The sequence below is a fragment of the Chionomys nivalis genome, chromosome 12 (assembly GCF_950005125.1).
Source record: "Chionomys nivalis chromosome 12, mChiNiv1.1, whole genome shotgun sequence".
Taxonomy (NCBI): Eukaryota; Metazoa; Chordata; class Mammalia; order Rodentia; family Cricetidae; genus Chionomys; species Chionomys nivalis.
In genome coordinates this window covers 41,298,657-41,316,061 of record NC_080097.1, presented here as the reverse complement: position 1 = coordinate 41,316,061, position 17,405 = coordinate 41,298,657, and the positions used below count along the sequence as shown (strand labels likewise).

Sequence of the window (17,405 nt, the reverse complement as noted above, 5' to 3'; positions counted from 1 at the left end):
GGACTGCAGTCATACCCCAAGCTTTTACCTATCCTGCATGTTGTGCTTGCTCGAATCCAAACAAGTTCCCTGAAATAAGAGCATCCTTAGTGACTCGCAACAGTAACTCTGCTCCCCTACACTTCTTGTCCTATGCATACTGAACATCAAGTAAACGACAAACATTCCAGAAAAAACAAAAAACAAAACGAAACAAAAAAACCACAGAACTCTTTTCAGATAACCTGCAGCTTCCGGAGTGTCACCTTGCCGGTAAGCTGTAAGACTTGGTTAAGTGCTGGGAATTTAGAGGGACGACAGCAAGAGTAAGATTTGGGGGGAGTCAGCCTTTTCAGTTTTATAATTAGTAATCTTAAATGATACTAATTTAGATTTAAAGTTAAGTTAGAATTAGCCTTACTGTTTCATGTAGTAACATAAACTTATTGAAATTCATATATTACCAAAATGTGGGGTCTCTATTTCCTTTAAACATGCAGCTAGACATTTATATTTTCTTTAATATTAATTTTGCTTCTTCCTGGGAAGTAAAAGTGCTCATCTATAAATTAATTTGAAATATAACTATTAAATCAATTAACAGATGATTTAATGGAGAAAAACAATGGTATGCCAAATTTAACTCTGGGGGCCCTTTGTGATTTTAGTTAAGATACTGTACTTCTATAAAGTTTTAAAGAAAACAAATACATACATGAAAATTCTATTACAATAACATCATAAGGCTGGAATAAAGCAGATGAATGATTAATTTTTCTAATGGGAAAAGAAATTGTAGGATACAAAAAAAACTTTGTAAATCTGCAAAACTAAAGTAGGCGACAGCAGAAAAGGAAAAACGAGTAGGTGAAGAACAACGGTCACGGACTGTCTTGGTCATTGATTTTCCTGAGAAACACTAACCTGCTCTGTACCAGAAGCTGTCTTGGAAAGTTCCCTGCCAGGAAAGTGACAGTTCCTCTAGACTTGCATCATACAAGGCTATTGTTATATTCACTATATAATTATACTGTTACAGTCAAGCACTGGATAATAATAGCAATAATACAGGGATCACTCACTTTAGATTACTAACTACAACACTTAACATACTGACTTCCTTAGACCTTCATCTTGTTAGATGCTCTTCAAAACACATTACAATATAATAATTATTATTATTACTCAAACCTCCTTACTGATTTCCCTGCTTCTGTCTTTGTCCTACTCCAATTTTAACAATGTAATCAAAGCATGTCTGATTACGTAACTATTTGATGTAGAAAAGAAAAATCCTCTCCTGGCTTCTAATTTCACTAGGAGTAAAAGTTAATGCATACCTGTGGACGTCAGTATGATCTCCACATAGGATTTCCTCTGTAGCGTGATGGCTTCCTTACTGCTCACTTCTCAATAGATTAAGTCTGTAGGGGCTGGAGTGCTGAAGGGGAACCAGGACTGTCAAGTCTAGCTTCAGAGAGGCTCAACAATCAAGCCTGCTGTGTAGGTCAGCTACTGGGGTGGGATGGGGCTTGCAGTAGTAACCGCGGAGAAGTGTAACTACCTGACTCCATCAAGTTTGTCCTAGGGCTCCCTTAACTGCTGATGGAATTTAATAAGCACTTTGCTGCCCTGGGCCTCGTCGTGGTGACTCCTCTCACGGCACTTCCTCGGGGGAACTACAGTATTCCCCAGACTTCTGACTCAGTTGCAACCATCGGACACAGTGTCTACTGAGGTGTGTCCTTCCACTCCACTGTGACTTCTCACTGCTGTGTCCTGATTGCTGGCAAAGAGCTTGAGCTTAATGAGTCACTGCAGGATCACAGAATAATCTATCCAAGGACAGTACATTCACAAAATACTGTGAGCTCTAAGATAGCTGGAAAGCAGTAAACACTGGACAAATGTTTCTTAATTAGAGTAAATACAGTCAAATCTTCCACTGAGAATAAAAACTAAAGATTAAAAATTATGTACATATAAAATGGTATCTTGATACATACCTGTTTGAATTCTGAATCTTTTCCCACCATAACTTGAAGATTATAAATAACTGGGTCACCTTTCATTGGCTGTAAATATTCCCATGTAATTTCACAAATGTGATCATTTATTTTCTCTATTTTGGGGGCTAGATGAAACAAATATAAATAATATCAGCTCCATTTAATTTAATTAGACACATTACACAGATACTTTTTAAATTAAAATCAAATCTCTAAAACAAGTTATAAACATACATGGTGAACTTCTGCAATAGGCATGTGCAGTAATTTAAAACAACAGCGGCAGTCTTTATGAAGCCACGAGACGCTGACTGGGACAAGGGAGCAGGTGAGTGAGCAGCACAAGTCATCAACATCAGGCAGGCTCGCTACAGACAGCCGCATGCCCGGACTGCCCCAGGCAGGCTCGCTACAGACAGCCGCATGCACGGACTGCCCCAGGCAGGCTCGCTACAGACAGCCGCATGCACGGACTGCCCCAGGCAGGCTCGCTACAGACAGCCGCATGCACGGACTGCCCCAGGCAGGCTCGCTACAGACAGCCGCATGCACGGACTGCCCCAGGCAGGCTCGCTACAGACAGCCGCATGCACGGACTGCCCCAGCAGTCTCACCAGTTCTCAGAGTGCAACCAACTTCCATCTCTTTAGATAAATACACAAGTACAATCCTTGCCAGAAACATTTAAAATGAGAGCTGCTTCAGAGTTAGAAACATGTACACAGTGTGCATGCACATGAGTCCATGTGTGTGTGAAGCCAAGCTAAACAAACATCTGTCTTTCTTAGAGGAGACCTGGCTTCCCCAATCTGAAGAAACATTAACATAACCAGGGTTTGTGATATATATTCTTTGAATAACAAGAACAGAAATACCAAGTGAACTTAATTAGAACACACAACTTATTTATTCAATTTAGTATTTTCTGTCAGATCATAAAAAGATGAGTGACTTTTCTGAGTATTAGTGAAACTACCACATGAAACAGCCATGGTGACTGAGTGGAATGCTTAGCATGTGTGCTTTCTCTAGGCTTTAATGTAACTGATGGGGAGACATTGGGGCTAAAGTTTAATTAGAATAAAGCACCTCATCAAAGAAAACAGCTTCAGGGGACATACATTACCTTTCAAGGCAGATGGGACAGATTTTGGAGTAGTGAAAACATATTCTCGGGAGAGAGGGCCTTCTCCAGCCTCATTGCAAGCTTGAATGCAGAACTTGTAGGATGTGAACTCACTGAGCCTTTGCACTTTGTACGTATGACAAGGCCCTCTGTAGAGGGAGACAAACCTGAAACAGAAATAACCAACTTTAAAACACCATATAAAAATGCTTTAAAAAGCACTACAGTGTAAAATGGGGCATGTTATTTGAGAATATGTGGCTCTAAAACCTTAACCTTAGGAGTAATTGACAATTATGTTTTCTACCAGATAAAAAAAATCACAGATGTAGATCTCCCAATCTGATGTGATTTATGGAAAAAATGTTATCACTAATCTAATGCTTAACCATCTGAAGTCTCTTCTCAGGCTTTTGGTACATTTTGCCAAGGCATCAGAACAACACGAAGGCACTGCTTTTACTACAAGTTATTTCTAAACAAGTCATAATCATAAAGTTTGTTATCTGCAGCATGAACGTGAGCTACAAGATAATCTGCACTTAAATTTCTCTTTTTTTTTAATTAAAAAAAAGGGATTTTTTTTTGTTTTTTGAGGAGGGTTTCTTTGTAGCAGGGTGAATAAACAGTCCTATCTATGTTGGTATTTAAATAAAGTTAAAAAAAACCTGAATAACACATTATAATTGAAATAAAGTATTTACAATAAATCACAGAACCCAATCGGGACCTGCCAGTGAGGAGGGGACTGAACTGTTTTTATTGATTCAGTGTGGAGGCCGTGCACTAGGAGTGTGAGGCAGTGAGTCATAATCTTGCTGTCTAGAACCTCAGAAGCCTTGAGCAAATCACATTCACTTTCTGCATATTGTGCCCAGCTGGAAATCAATATGTAGAGTTCCTTCACAGCCAAGCCAAGAGTTGACAGGCAGAGCTCCAGAATAGCCTACTTGGTATCACTGGAGTTACAACAGGAAAGCCAGAGGGAGCCTTCTGAGAGTCTGGAAACATACACTTAAAATTACATAAGATAGTTTTGATAGATAACTTCATTACATTTTAATTAAGTCTCTCTGTGTGTGCGTGTGTATGTGCCTGTGACACATACGCCATGGTGCACGTGTGCAGTCAAATAACAACTTGCAGAAGTTGGTTCTCAGGGATTGAACTCAGGGGCGAGATTGGCAGCCGGTGTCTTTACCCACTGAACCACCTAGGTGGCCCATTCTGATAGCCTTCACCCTGCTCTGGCAAACTGTTTACACTATAAACATTCATATACATTAACCCCCCAAATATACATATGAGTAAGAAATTAGAAGCCCCACCTTCCATTTCTATCCTCCATCTGAAGGTGGTACTGAACAGCATCTGCTGATAATGTCTTCGGGGTTCCTTCTCCCCATTTAAGCTTAAGGTTCTGGTGGTTAAAGGCAACACATTCCAGCCGAGGTGGATCGGGAGGGAGGGGCTTAGTTTTTAATTTAATCGTGTGGCTGAAAGGGCCAGCTCCAAGGCTATTCAAAGCTTGAATTCGTATTCTAAATGACACACAAAAATAGTTTAGTTTACGATGCTTTTATTTAAATCACTTTTCTGGTCTAGGCAAACATACACATAGACTTAGGGGTGTACCTGTATGTTGTATCCGGCTGCAAACCGTCTATGACATAGCTTGTCACCTTCCCCACTGTCAAGGGCTGCTTATCTCCGAGGTCAATGCTGTAGGCAAGGATTTCCGAACCGTGGTCATAAGGCTCTTGCCAGCTAATTGCAAGGCAGGTAGAAGGGGAGTAATGGGGACTCTCTATATCATCATCACTGACTTCCTGAAGACAAGTCACAATGGCAGGAACTGACGGCGGAGTCACACAGGCTACAACTTCACTGAAAGGACCTGCGCCTACAACACTCATAGCCTACAAGTGAATAAAGTGAAGTTAATAGAGACCTGACTGTGACTGTGGCCTCCGAGCAGACGACTCTGGACAGAGTGTGTACTGAGGCACCGGTGGTCACCTACCTGGACTCTGCAGTAATAGGCAGTAGCTGGCGAGAGTCCTTTTAATTCACAGCTGAGGCCGGGCCCACAGTAACATATCTGCATACTTCCTTCAACTCCTCCCCATTCCAGCCGGTACTCTGTGACATCAGCTCCGTTAATCGAAGGAGTCTTCAAGAAAGGATAGTTTCTTAGTCTTCACATTAAATACCTTTGGAGCAAAAATGTTCTCTCCTCTAACACAGTAAAAGCAGAACTGCTTCTGAATGTATTTAAAATATCTAAACACAATCAACAGTGTACAACTTTACATTTTTATTCATTAAAACTATCCGAATGGTTAAAAATATAACTGCCTCATACCAGAAAGAATGAGTCAGAGTATCTCAGACAATTAGGTAAATTAAAAAACTTAATTTGAAGACAACTTGAAAATAATTTGTATAAATGTTAACTTACACAAATATTTTCATCATTAAATTTCAAAAGAAACTGAAATTATGACTGTCATTACTGACCAGTTACAATATACAGTAAATACACTGGTGATAATGAATTTGAGAGAAGCAGTAGTGTACCAAATCTTATGAACGTCTGTCAGAGTTCACTGCTGGGTGGAATATTCAGTAAGGATACAAAGCCTTTGGAAAAACAGTATACTATGAGTCTAAACACTTAGGAGCAAGCACTCCTTACTCACACACTTAGCTCCCTTTCACCAAGCGGTTTACCCAGGACTCACTCTTCACATAGTAACTGAAGGAGCAGAAAGGGGGTTGAGCTTTATTCTCTTCTACGCACCACTCCAATCACTTAGGAACCTAGGTAAACCAGTGGGAATTAAAATACCTCCCAATTCACTTGTGCACAAGTTGCAGATCTGCATGTCACTTGAGGGGGTTTGCACTGGTCTGGTGGCCCAGGAGCTGTAGTGATATCATATTTTTCTGAAAATGGTCCAAACTAAAAAATAAGCAGAACACAATTTTCCCTTTTTATCTTTAAATGTTCACTAAACAGAAACTGTATTTAAAGAGTCAACAGAAATTAAGTTTTTCAAAATTAATTTGATAATAACTCTACAGGCGTTTTCATTGATCTAACAACCATGGAAGTAGATGGGGAATTTTAAGTTTCATTTCCTATACTTTCTCTCCTCAAACCCTTTATTCCCCTTATTCCCTTCATGAACTGCTTTTTGTTCAAAAAGATCAGGGCATCAGTAAATTAGGTAGGTGGAAGAAATTATGCGAGAATTGAAAACAGGTACCAAATAAAGGCCTGGGAGATGGCAGGCATGAATTTTATCTTAAAATCTGAAGTATCAAGAGTCAAAATGGGCATCTAATGGAGGCAGACAAAGCAAATGTCTAAAGTCATTTTGACAAACTAGTAAAACTCGGTAAATAAAGAAGACACGGTACTGAGTCTGCTAAGTGACCTGCACCACGAGGCTGCGGACAGTGGCGGCTTCAATAAGGACTGCTGCAAGCCACACAATCAAAATACTGAAATATGCTCACAGGTAAAACTACTGCTCAGCTAGAGACAGGAGGAGACAAAACACAGCTCACCCAAGTCTGCAGTACTGTGATAAAAGGACTCGTCAGCTTACATTTGAAAAACAAATTATGGAATAGTTAAAAAAAAAAGTGGCACACACCTAAGCAATTGCTTTATCTCCGGGCATCTGCACTAATGGAGAGGGGAGGGCACCAACAGTGGTGTGGAGCACACTCGCTGAGCCCCAGGTCACTGGCTGCAAAGTGGGGTATCACCACTTTGGCTCATTTTATGGAATTATCTATATATACATGTAGCATGTTTTAAATAAATAAGCCAGAAATGTTTAAATATTAGCACTTTCCCATGAGGCAAAGCAAGAATGCCATCTGGTCTGTAATGGAGACTAAGTGTTCCATAAAACAGTTTAGTGACCATGCAAACAGGTTTTTCAACACCCCCTGAAGGAAACCACAATGCTTTTCAAGTGCCACAAACTAACTGAGGCTTGAAAGTACAAAGACAGCAAGGCAAGTTATAGGGCCCAGGATCTCTTTTTTATCACTAGAAACTTATTAACACAAAATGGCTTGAGCCTGCAGGTCCCTCACCCCCATTCTGTTGGCTGCACGGAGTCTGAAGCTGTATGTCTTTCCAGGAAGAAGGCTGCTCACGGTACACTCCACTTCAGATCCTTGGTAAACATCTCTGGGCTCATCTTTTTCTGCAGGACTCATTTCCACTGCATAACAGGAGATGGGTGCTCCACCATCGACTAGAGGAGGTCCTAAGGGTGGAGAGATTTAGGTCTTTTAACAGGAAGAATATTTTTGGTTCTAACTTCATTATAATTCATTGCTAAATGGAAATTACCCCATCGTAACTGTATTTCTTTTGCTTTGGGTCTACCCTGCAACCTGGGGGGGAGGCATGGGCCAGGAGGCACAGCTGGAGTCTGCACAAGCAAGGATTCAGAGACCTGCCAAAACAAAAGCAAAATCAAAAAGAGATGCCCTAAACAACCAATCAGATTGCTTTGATAAAGGACAGTAACACAACACAAAAACTGTACCAACAGCATGAAATTGTACTTTATTATTGCCTGAAAGAAATAAGGTTCTGAATAGAATCAAGCCTTATTAAATCATTTATATACTTTCATAGACAAAAGACATATACTATAACTACTATTTAAAAAACAAGTTGAAAAAAGAGCAAACCCTTTTAGCAATTAGGAAGCAAAGCAAATGAAATATCAAAGACAATAGCAACTAAGAAGTTTCTGTCCTAGGCTGTTTTGGCAATATAACTATTTCCCTCCTTATTGTTTTTTGGAGATTAATATTCACAGTTTTTTTTAAACTATTTTATCCTAAAGGTCAGCATATTTTATTCCTCTAAAGCAATTCTATAACCAGGTAAGTTTCTCTAATATACAGTACCTTTCTATTCAGAATTGCATTTGGTTCCTATTATAAAGTGTTTTCATTTACTTTTTATGGGACAGAACTTGAACCCAGGGCCTTACAAATGACAGGCAAAGCACCTTACTGTGAAAAGCTACAAACCCCAGCCTTGATTTTACTTTAACATGAATCATCCTATTTCTAAGCTATATACATTCTTTTAAAACACATACTATTTGTTCAACCTTTTTTTCCAGACAGGCATTCATTCTATGGAAGAATGCTTCAACGACACACAGAAAAGAATTTTTGATACTTAAGTTTGTTGTTCTTAAATGCAGGGAGATTTTCTTTTTCTCTGGGTGATTCTGCAGACTCAGGAAGGCTCTTCTACAGAAAAAAAGTGTTCTAGCACCAAGTCAGACCTTTACTGCCAGGGAGCTTCCTCAATGGCTAAAATGGAACACCGCATCACAAGCCTGTGGGGCAGGACTCACACTCAGCTTCATAATACTTCCATGTCTAACAGGAGTGTTTTTATTATGTAAAATTCCACTTGAAAAATATTATTATGAATGTTTCAGTAAGATATTTTTTATTAAATTCATCAAAAATACAGCAGGTGCCTGGATGTGTTGCCTGCCGAGGAGTGAAGAACAGGAAGGTGTGAGTGAGCACAGGCACTCGGTGTGCTATCCAAATCCACGAGGAGGACCTGCCTCACCCTGGCACACTTAGCCTAGCTACTGGAGTTGCTTGTAGTTCATGCCTGGGCCAGGGCCCCTGACATGCTTCAGGATGCTCCCCTAAAACTTAGTAAGTGAAAAACACAGACAGGAACTGAAGCAAGCCTTGGCAGGGAGTAGGGAGTACTAAGTGACTCTGTGGTTTGAAATGACTTAAACACGGGAGGGAAAGTTTCAACGCAGAGCTCAGATGCTGCTGCTCTGGCCTAAAAGCAGATTCAAAGGAGAAGCCTGAGTACTCAGACAGCAGGACTACCGTGCAGCCAGCCCAAACAGGCAGCCAGAGTGTCTGACTGGAGACACCCTCACTCAATTACTGACCCACAAGAAATGCTGGGATTGAACGAGTTTAACTGAAGATGCTGGATATACTCAGACTGAACCAGGCTCTAGAACTGTCCTCAGAATTGGGATGGGATAAATACAACTTTAGTTACTGAGTGAGTCTCTTTCTCTTTGTTTTTTGTTTTTTTCTATGACAAAGTTTCTCCATGTTGTACTGGCTCTCCTGGAACTCGCTCTGTAAACAAGGCTGGCCTCAAACCCAAGAATCCACCTGCCTCTGCCTCCCTAGTGTTAGAATTAAACTCCTGGCTACTGAGTCTCTTAACAATCATAACAAAATAGCTAGCTTTTCTGAAATATTCAAACATTATATCTGTGTTCAGTTTATGGTTTCTCCTGACACATAATTTATAGAGCAGGAAACAGTATCAATTTCAATTTCTGCTGGATATGGATGTCAAATATCACCCAAAAATTTACCTAAATACACTAGGAGTGAAATATTCTGTTGGAATGTTCTGGTAACAGTGACACTAGCCACTCGGGTTACAGGAATTACTGCTCTACATTTGTACACAAATATTAACAGTGAGGGCAGGAAAGTCCATATTAAAGCACAAACAAGTCTACACAGAAGCATTACCGCACTCTGCCCTCCGTCACTAATGCAGTAAACCCGTAAGCGGTAGCAGCAGCCTGGATTCAGTCGGTCACAGAGATGTTCCCTGGTGGCGCCACTGTAGATCATATCCCACTTGTTTCCTGAAAAGTGCAGAATTGTGTGCAATCAGCTACAAGGTAATGTTTGATGTTTTGGTATAACTGACAGGGCAGGTGTCTCAGGCTTCGCTAAGTGTTTATGTAACCTACTGGGAACATTTTAAGCCTGACTTGAGTTTCCTGGAAATGATTTAATTTTCTTCATGCAAGAAGCCTTCCAGACAAATCTGCATGGTTTTGTTGAACTGAAATATCTCTGTATAGCCTTTGGCTTAGCTTAGTATTTTGCTTTTAATTGAGCATATTAAATGTGTTTACTGGTCCAATAATAATATTATAACAAAGCGGATAAAAAATCAGCATCATAGTACATTTAATAATTGTAAGGCCTTTCTTTTCAGTAAACAGGTCACTTTACAGAAATAAAAACTGATGTGAAGGTGACTTAAGCATAAAGCTTATTTGTCATAAAGACCTTAATTGGAGTTAACTTCCAGAGAATACTTTTCCTCTGGTTCATGTGGGAGTAAACCTAATTTAATAAACTACTCTTTAATAAAAACACTAAATACATAGTATCTAAAGATCAGTCTGGACATGCTAGGATGGCACAATATAAACAAATGAAAAAAGAAAAATAGTGTAAGTCTAAAAACAGAGGTAGAGAGTAGACTGACATCTGAGGTCACAATCTGAAGTGCATCGTACTGGCCATAATCAGCTGTTACAAACACCACCATCCAACACATCAAGAAAAACATTTGCATGGCAGCAAATATAACGCAAAGCCTGGAAGAGTCGAGGCTCATTCACTAGAGCAAACCTGTCTGTCACCGTCACCAGCGATGCTTACCATTAGAACCTTCCGCCATCTCCACTACGTACTTATTGATGGGTGCTCCTCCATTATCTTTTGGTGGATCTATTAAAAACAAAAGTGATAGTCTGAAAACACAGAAAACACCAGTACAAAGAATACCTTGAAGGCAGGATTGTGGAAGGGAAAGAATCACCTGCAACAGTGTAACTATCTCTTATTTGCACGTCCTTTATCTGCACTGTGGTCACCACTTTTCAATTAACACACCCTATCTGCCCACATTTATAAAGTTGGCTCTTCAATAAATTTTAGTGGTTGCATAATATTTCATTCACTTTAGATTCAAATGGAGGTTGAAATTTGTAGATATTTGTAATACGGTGACTTCCTTAACTGTGTCTCCAGGCCATGATCAGGTATGCACACTCTCTGCTGTTCCACTGATTTTGTGTATAAATTCAGTTTTCGCTGTTGTTCTTTTCTTTTCTTTTTTTGAGAGTTAAGATGACTCGGGTGCAGCTGACTCCAAGGCCAGCATCTTCCTTTTCACACAGAGCTATCCCTGTTCGTCCTCTCACAGGGGCTCCCCAGTTCTTTTAGTACCAAACCTGGTTAGGATCTGTGTACCCATAGCTTTCAACAGATGGATCCTCAAGGGAGGACCTACTTTTTATCTGAATACCCTGAGTTAGTGCGGTTACCCAAACACCACAAGCACAATGTTATCAAGAACTGGCACCAACAGCATGCTGCAAACTTAACAGGAAAACAAATGCATCTTTATGGTAAACTGGTGGATTCAAATGACATAACTTGTGCTTTTCATGAAAAAACACAAACTCAGGAAATTGTGTCCATCAACAATATCCTTGTCTTCTGAACGACTTCCTGTGAGTCTGGCCTTTCATCTCATAGGCTGGTACAACACCTAACAATCCACAGGAAGGACCACTGTTTGAGCATGGCTGGATGTAACAATAATTTATCCACCTAGACATAACACCCATAAAAAAGGAACATGGAGTTTGAACTAGCTCCTTATATCTATTCTTCTCCTTCTAAGGATAAACGTAGTAAATTTCTAGCAAAAGGCACCCCAATACTTTCACAAGGGCGGTCTACACTGCTCTAGCACGCCTTTAATCCCAGCACTCGGAAGGCAGAGGCAGGCAGATCTCTGGGAGTTCGAGGCCAGCCTGGTCTACAAGAGCTAGTTCCAGGACAGGCACCAAAGCTACAGAGAAACCCTGTCTCGAAAAACCAAAAAAAAAAAATTTACAAACAAGGAAAAAATTCCTATTTATTTTAATCAAACACAAAATAAAACAGGAACATCTTACCCCACGTAATTTTAAAGCTGTGTGAGTGTATCTTTCCTTTAACTGAGGGTTTCACAGGTACTCCTGGTTTATCGGGGCAGGTACTGAATTCCACTACTTCACTCGGGTTGCTTTTACCTTCTGAGTTATAAGCAATGACCTGTGATGAGAATAGAGAGTTAATCTTTGTGTGGTGGGCTGAAATAAATGGTCCCCAAAGAGAGTGGCACTATTAGGAGATGTGGCCTTGGAGGAAGGTCCTTTGCTCATGTTTCCCTCAGTGTATGTCAGTTGACTTCTTTTTTTCCTTATTTGTATCCCTTTGATCTCCTTCAGTTGTCTTGTTGCTCTAATTACGACTTTAAGCAATGAACTGAGTAAGTACGGAGAAAGCAGACACACTAGTCTTGTTCCTATTTTCAGTGGAAATGCTTTATGTTTCTCTGTTTATGGTGATGTTGCCTGTGGGCTTGTTGCAAATTGCCTTTATTATGTTAGGGTATGTCCCTTGAATGCCTAGTCCCCTTCAGAACTTTTATCATGAAGGTGTGTTGGGTTTTGTCAAAGGACTTTTCTGTATGTAATGATCACGTGGTCTTTGTCTTTCAGTCTGTTTATAAGGTGGATTACATTTATCAATACATGTACGCTGCACTACAGTTGCATCTCTGGGATAAAATCAGCTTGATTATGCTGGGTAAAATTTTTGATGTGTTCTTGAATTTAGTTTGCAAGTGTTTTATTCAGATTTTTTGCATATATGTTCATAAAGGATATTGGTGTATAATCTTTTTTCTTAGATATCTGTGCGGTTTTGGTGTGAAGGTAATAGTAGCTTCATAAAATGATTATGATCATAAAATGCTCCCCAAGTCTCTATTTTGCAGATTAATTTGAGAAATACTGGCATTATTTCTTTAAAGGTCTGGCACTGACTCCACATGGCCCTGCATTTCTTTTGGTTCAGGGAAAACCTACTACTGTAGATGGGAATTAACCGACTTCTCTCCAACTGCTTCACAAACAAGCAGCTGCTACAGCAGAGGTGTCAGGCTCCAGGTCAAAGCGCCCCACCTTCAGGAGCCTCACTACTAGAGAAACTGTTTCCGGAAATCCAGTTTTCTAGAAGCCTGGTGGCAAAGCCTCGTTTGTTGTTGCTGTCTTGTTTCAATCTACTATTTGAAAAGATGTGCAGTCAGAGTCTTAACTGTCTATCACTACTGTAAATGTCCCAGCACTATCCGCAGGGCCAAGCTCTAGTGTTTATGTTAAGCATGCTCTTACTGCTTCCTATGACAATATGTTACGTAATCAGTGCCTGAAGGAGTGTATTTAAATAAATATGTCTGTAATATCCTCAGTATTCCAGGATTTTAAAAATAAGTATTAAGATTTTATTTTGATAGAATTTCCTGAGAGAAGAGCTTGCAGCATCAAGTTATGAAAGAAAGATGACCAAAAAAAAAAGGATTTAATGATTCAAAACCCCTTGGCAAGTTCCCTAGCACATGGCAGATTAAAAATAAAGGTTGAGTAGCTAGGACTTCATGCAGGGGTCACTTTGCATTTCCTACTGTTCTCTTTTGCTCTAGGGACCTCCCATTCCAGCACTAACAGCAGCTGGGCAGCTAGGACACGGCCCTTGCAGTTTCCTGACCTCGTAGAGGGACGGGACAAGGTCTCAGATGACACTGAATGTCTGCTGAGCTTTGATGGCAGCTTCCTCCTTGTCATTCGTTAGTGAGCCCACACATATCCTTCTATGACCCAGTGATGTTCATGTACTGTAGGGGTAGGAGTTTCCATGTAATTATTTTGGGTAAAGCTAGCAGGTGGCCAGGAGCCCTCCCAGGTGGCGGGAAGCAGCCCGCCGCTCCATCAACAATGTACAAAAGAGGTGACCTGGGAATATGCTCTCCATCCCAAGCCTGTCACTTGGAATAGGCAAATAGACTATCTGGCTAGCTCCTCTCCCTTGCCATTTGGAAGTAAATGCTACAGTGGAAGTTTCAAATAGAAATTTGCTTCATGTACTAAACCAGTGAAGAATTCAACACACATCTGTGTGTGTCTGCTTATGTGGTCAGTGGCAATTACAGAATAGTTAGCATTCTAAGAATTTAATAAATTAGAAAATTATAAAAAGTACTGGTACTGTTCTCCTTAGAAAACCTGTTGGTACAATCATGACTAAGACCCCAACTGTGCGACAGCATCACTATGAAAACTGGACTCAAAGCACACACTTCCTTGGTATTTTATAAAGCTTACAAATATGAAGCTGTATTTGGAAAATGAAATGACCCAGAGTCATTAGATTTTTAAATAAACCTTTATACAATAAGACAAAGCAAATAACATTTTAATAAATTATATAAATCAAATTTCCTATCATTGAGGTTCTTTTTTTAAAACATTTTGACGGAATACCAAAATTTATGTTTGCTTTTTAATAATGAAAGCTATTTATAATGCCCTCTATCATTTATCTTAAATGATTTGATTAAATGAGCTCTGGTAGAAAAATATCGATGTTTAAGTTATCAACTAATAAGCACTGAATTATAATTTTAGGTTTGTTTCTATTAACTCTAATTATTAAATTATTCAAGTGCTGAGCAAGTTAAAAAGCCAAAATATATCCTAAAATGATACCAGAGGAGGAAAGAGAAATTCCAGAAGCTTCCAAGTTTGTCACTGCCTCAAGCAAGCAAGCGATACAAGGAAGAACTATATAGTGAAAACATCACCACTTAGCATTATCAATCATAGGAAGAATAGACTGAGGCAAGAGTCACCAAAGGGCACTAAAACGAGTATGAAACCCTGGTAAGGAATACAGTGTTTGCATAGGACACAGTACTCACAAAATGCCCAGCCAAAGGGCAAAGAACAACTTTGCAATTAAGAAACTGGTAGATATGACCTCCTTTGCGGGTTTATCAGTAACAGTATATAACGAATCTGTCTAGCACGACATGCCAAATGGTACTGGGTATGCTTTCATATGCCTATTTAAATATGTATATCACATAACACAAAATGTTAAAGCTGGTTTTGAATATAAAAGTACATGAAGTTTGAGAAGTATTATTATACCACAAAAGTTAAAAGACAGATATGCCCACCAGAAAAGATAGAATTACTTAACATTTAAAACCAAAGGAATACACAATGGAAGTACGTACTTGCTTTTAACTTAAGAAGAACAATAAAAACAAGAAATACATCTCTTAATGGACTTTTAAAATTTACCTTAAATTTATACTTTGTACTGCGTCTCAGATTTTTTACTGTGTAAGAAAGATCTTCTCCATCATATTTAGGCTTAAAACCGTACCCCTGGAAAGAGAAAACAATTATCATCAAATATCTAATTGTAGAACAACGAGGAGAAACAGTTTCATGAAGCCCTGGGTTTGTCTTCACCTCTGATTGTGTGCGAATGGAATTCTCAACTTGATTTCTTCTGCCTTGAGTGACTGAACCTAAACATGCTACAGAACTTTTTGAAGAAGAATTGAGATTACTTGGTCTCAGTAAATTTAAGAGCTGAGAGGTATTATGTTGGAGTCAATGGCAATCTCACTATCAATAAAGCAATTTTAAGAACCAAATTTCCAAGAGATGCTACAAGAACTAACCATGCATAAATTTTAACATGTTTACTTTGCCCTGAATGCACACATAGTTGTGTTGAAGTGGAGAAATAAATGGTTCACCGCACTAGGAGTTAAGGTACAACTTGGATTCAATATTGTTATTTAAAGTCCCAGTGACAATATTTCATAACCGTATTAGCTCCTATGTTGAAAATTATCAAAAGTGGAGATACAATTGAAAATATAGTATGATTCACCATTTAAATGTATACAATGTAAAAATTTATAGTATATTCTTACTACTGTGCCGTTGTGACCTATTCTAATTCAAAACGAAGCTCTGTTTGGTTAGAGGCCAGCAGAGACAGGTAACTAGATTTGGAGTGTCTTACACAGTCTCCCATGTGACTCATTCTTCTGCAGTACGTCGACAAGCAGTATTGAATGCTACATGGAGAAGGGCGGCACTACTTTGAAACTGCTCTACGCAGAAGGCTGAAGACCGTGGTGACGTTCCCTTTATTTCTTAGTCAATCTACATTTGACTTTGGCTGGAAGATGCAACGTGTCCTGGCAGTGTAGGTATAGACTTCAGCAGTTGCAAACCCTCAGACCTCTTACACACACACACACACACACACACACACACACACACACACTCAAGAGTTTGAGACTTCCTTCCCAGTCTTGCTTAGGCAAGAGCAAAGCAAGGTCTGACATGACTTGGAGAAGGAGCTAACTCCTATAGTGACGGCTACTATATTAGGATTAATGCTGCACCAATATGACCTCAGCTCTTATTTAAACTACTTAATACTTACTGAGGCTTCCTCCTCCATCTCTAAAATGTAAGAAATTCCTTCATCTGATGGTGTCCCTGAGGGCTTGCTCCACTGTAGGGACAGCCACGTGACTCCAGCCTTGGTCAGTGCAGGACTAGCAGGTACAGAGGGGGCACAGCCTGAAGTGTAGTATAAGACCTCTTCACTAAAGTCACTGTTGGAACAGAGGAATTTTAAAAAGGCATAAACATTATTTTTATTGATAAAAAGCCTCCACCCCCACTAATGGTATTTGTTCAAAATAAAATTTCTAAGTTTTGTTGTTGCTGTTATTGTGATGGGGCTAAAATCCAGATCCTTGACTTGAACATGCTAAGTCAGAGCCCTATCACTGAGCAACAGTCTCAGCTCTGGAAAACCAAAACTGAATGGATTACAAATGTCTTAAAGGTAACCAGGTCAGACACCAAAAGGTTGGTATTCTTTCAAATGTGTAGGTTATGTTTGTATTTTTTAAACTTTTATAAGTGAATGTATCCAGTCAGTGAAAAACAAAACTACACAGTGGTCTGCAGGAAAGAGAACACATAAAGCCCTCCCTGTACACATCGACCACACATCCACATGCCATCTAATAAAGCAGAAATGACAGTTCTCATAGACGCCATTTCATGTGGGAAAATGCAAACGGTGTGATTAGATCCACCAACTCCCATAAAGGTGAGCAGTGGAATCTCTAAAATAAAGCAAAGAATAAAGAATTCCAATAGGACTCGTCCAAGGTCCAGGATTGTCTGAGCTACAAAGGGAGACCCTTTATGAACAGAGAAAATGAACCCAGACATGACAGTTTGTAGCACTTACTGACTATCCCTTAACTAAGAACCATACTAATCCAGCCCAGCTTGTTTACCATTTTGACCCTAAAAATGATTTTATTATTTCATTCACAAATCAACCACAGAAATTTGGGCCTTTCAAAATTAAATGGGGAGGAAGAACTTTCTATTTGTACTGAGCACTGAAGATAGAAAACCTACCAGATTCTAAACAAAACCATGAAAATATACATCTGACGATTAAAAAGACAAACAAAACAAAGCAAA

General features: G+C 39.5%; 1 protein-coding gene across 2 annotated transcripts in view; it reads right to left on the bottom strand.

Moving 5' to 3' along the window:
* The window catches only part of Fndc3a (fibronectin type III domain containing 3A), a 136,155-nt gene that overhangs the window by 6,813 nt on the left and 111,937 nt on the right, over nucleotides 1–17,405 (bottom strand). For both annotated transcript variants that reach the window (XM_057785943.1, XM_057785944.1), the window contains 13 exons: nucleotides 16,339–16,513; nucleotides 15,171–15,257; nucleotides 11,937–12,075; nucleotides 10,630–10,698; nucleotides 9,700–9,818; nucleotides 7,493–7,598; nucleotides 7,231–7,406; nucleotides 5,966–6,079; nucleotides 5,138–5,287; nucleotides 4,750–5,033; nucleotides 4,443–4,655; nucleotides 3,115–3,281; nucleotides 1,986–2,113 (listed from right to left, as the gene is read on the bottom strand). In XM_057785943.1, the coding sequence (XP_057641926.1) occupies nucleotides 1,986–2,113; nucleotides 3,115–3,281; nucleotides 4,443–4,655; nucleotides 4,750–5,033; nucleotides 5,138–5,287; nucleotides 5,966–6,079; nucleotides 7,231–7,406; nucleotides 7,493–7,598; nucleotides 9,700–9,818; nucleotides 10,630–10,698; nucleotides 11,937–12,075; nucleotides 15,171–15,257; nucleotides 16,339–16,513 (1,927 nt within the window). The remainder of the gene's footprint in view (nucleotides 1–1,985; nucleotides 2,114–3,114; nucleotides 3,282–4,442; nucleotides 4,656–4,749; nucleotides 5,034–5,137; nucleotides 5,288–5,965; nucleotides 6,080–7,230; nucleotides 7,407–7,492; nucleotides 7,599–9,699; nucleotides 9,819–10,629; nucleotides 10,699–11,936; nucleotides 12,076–15,170; nucleotides 15,258–16,338; nucleotides 16,514–17,405) is intronic.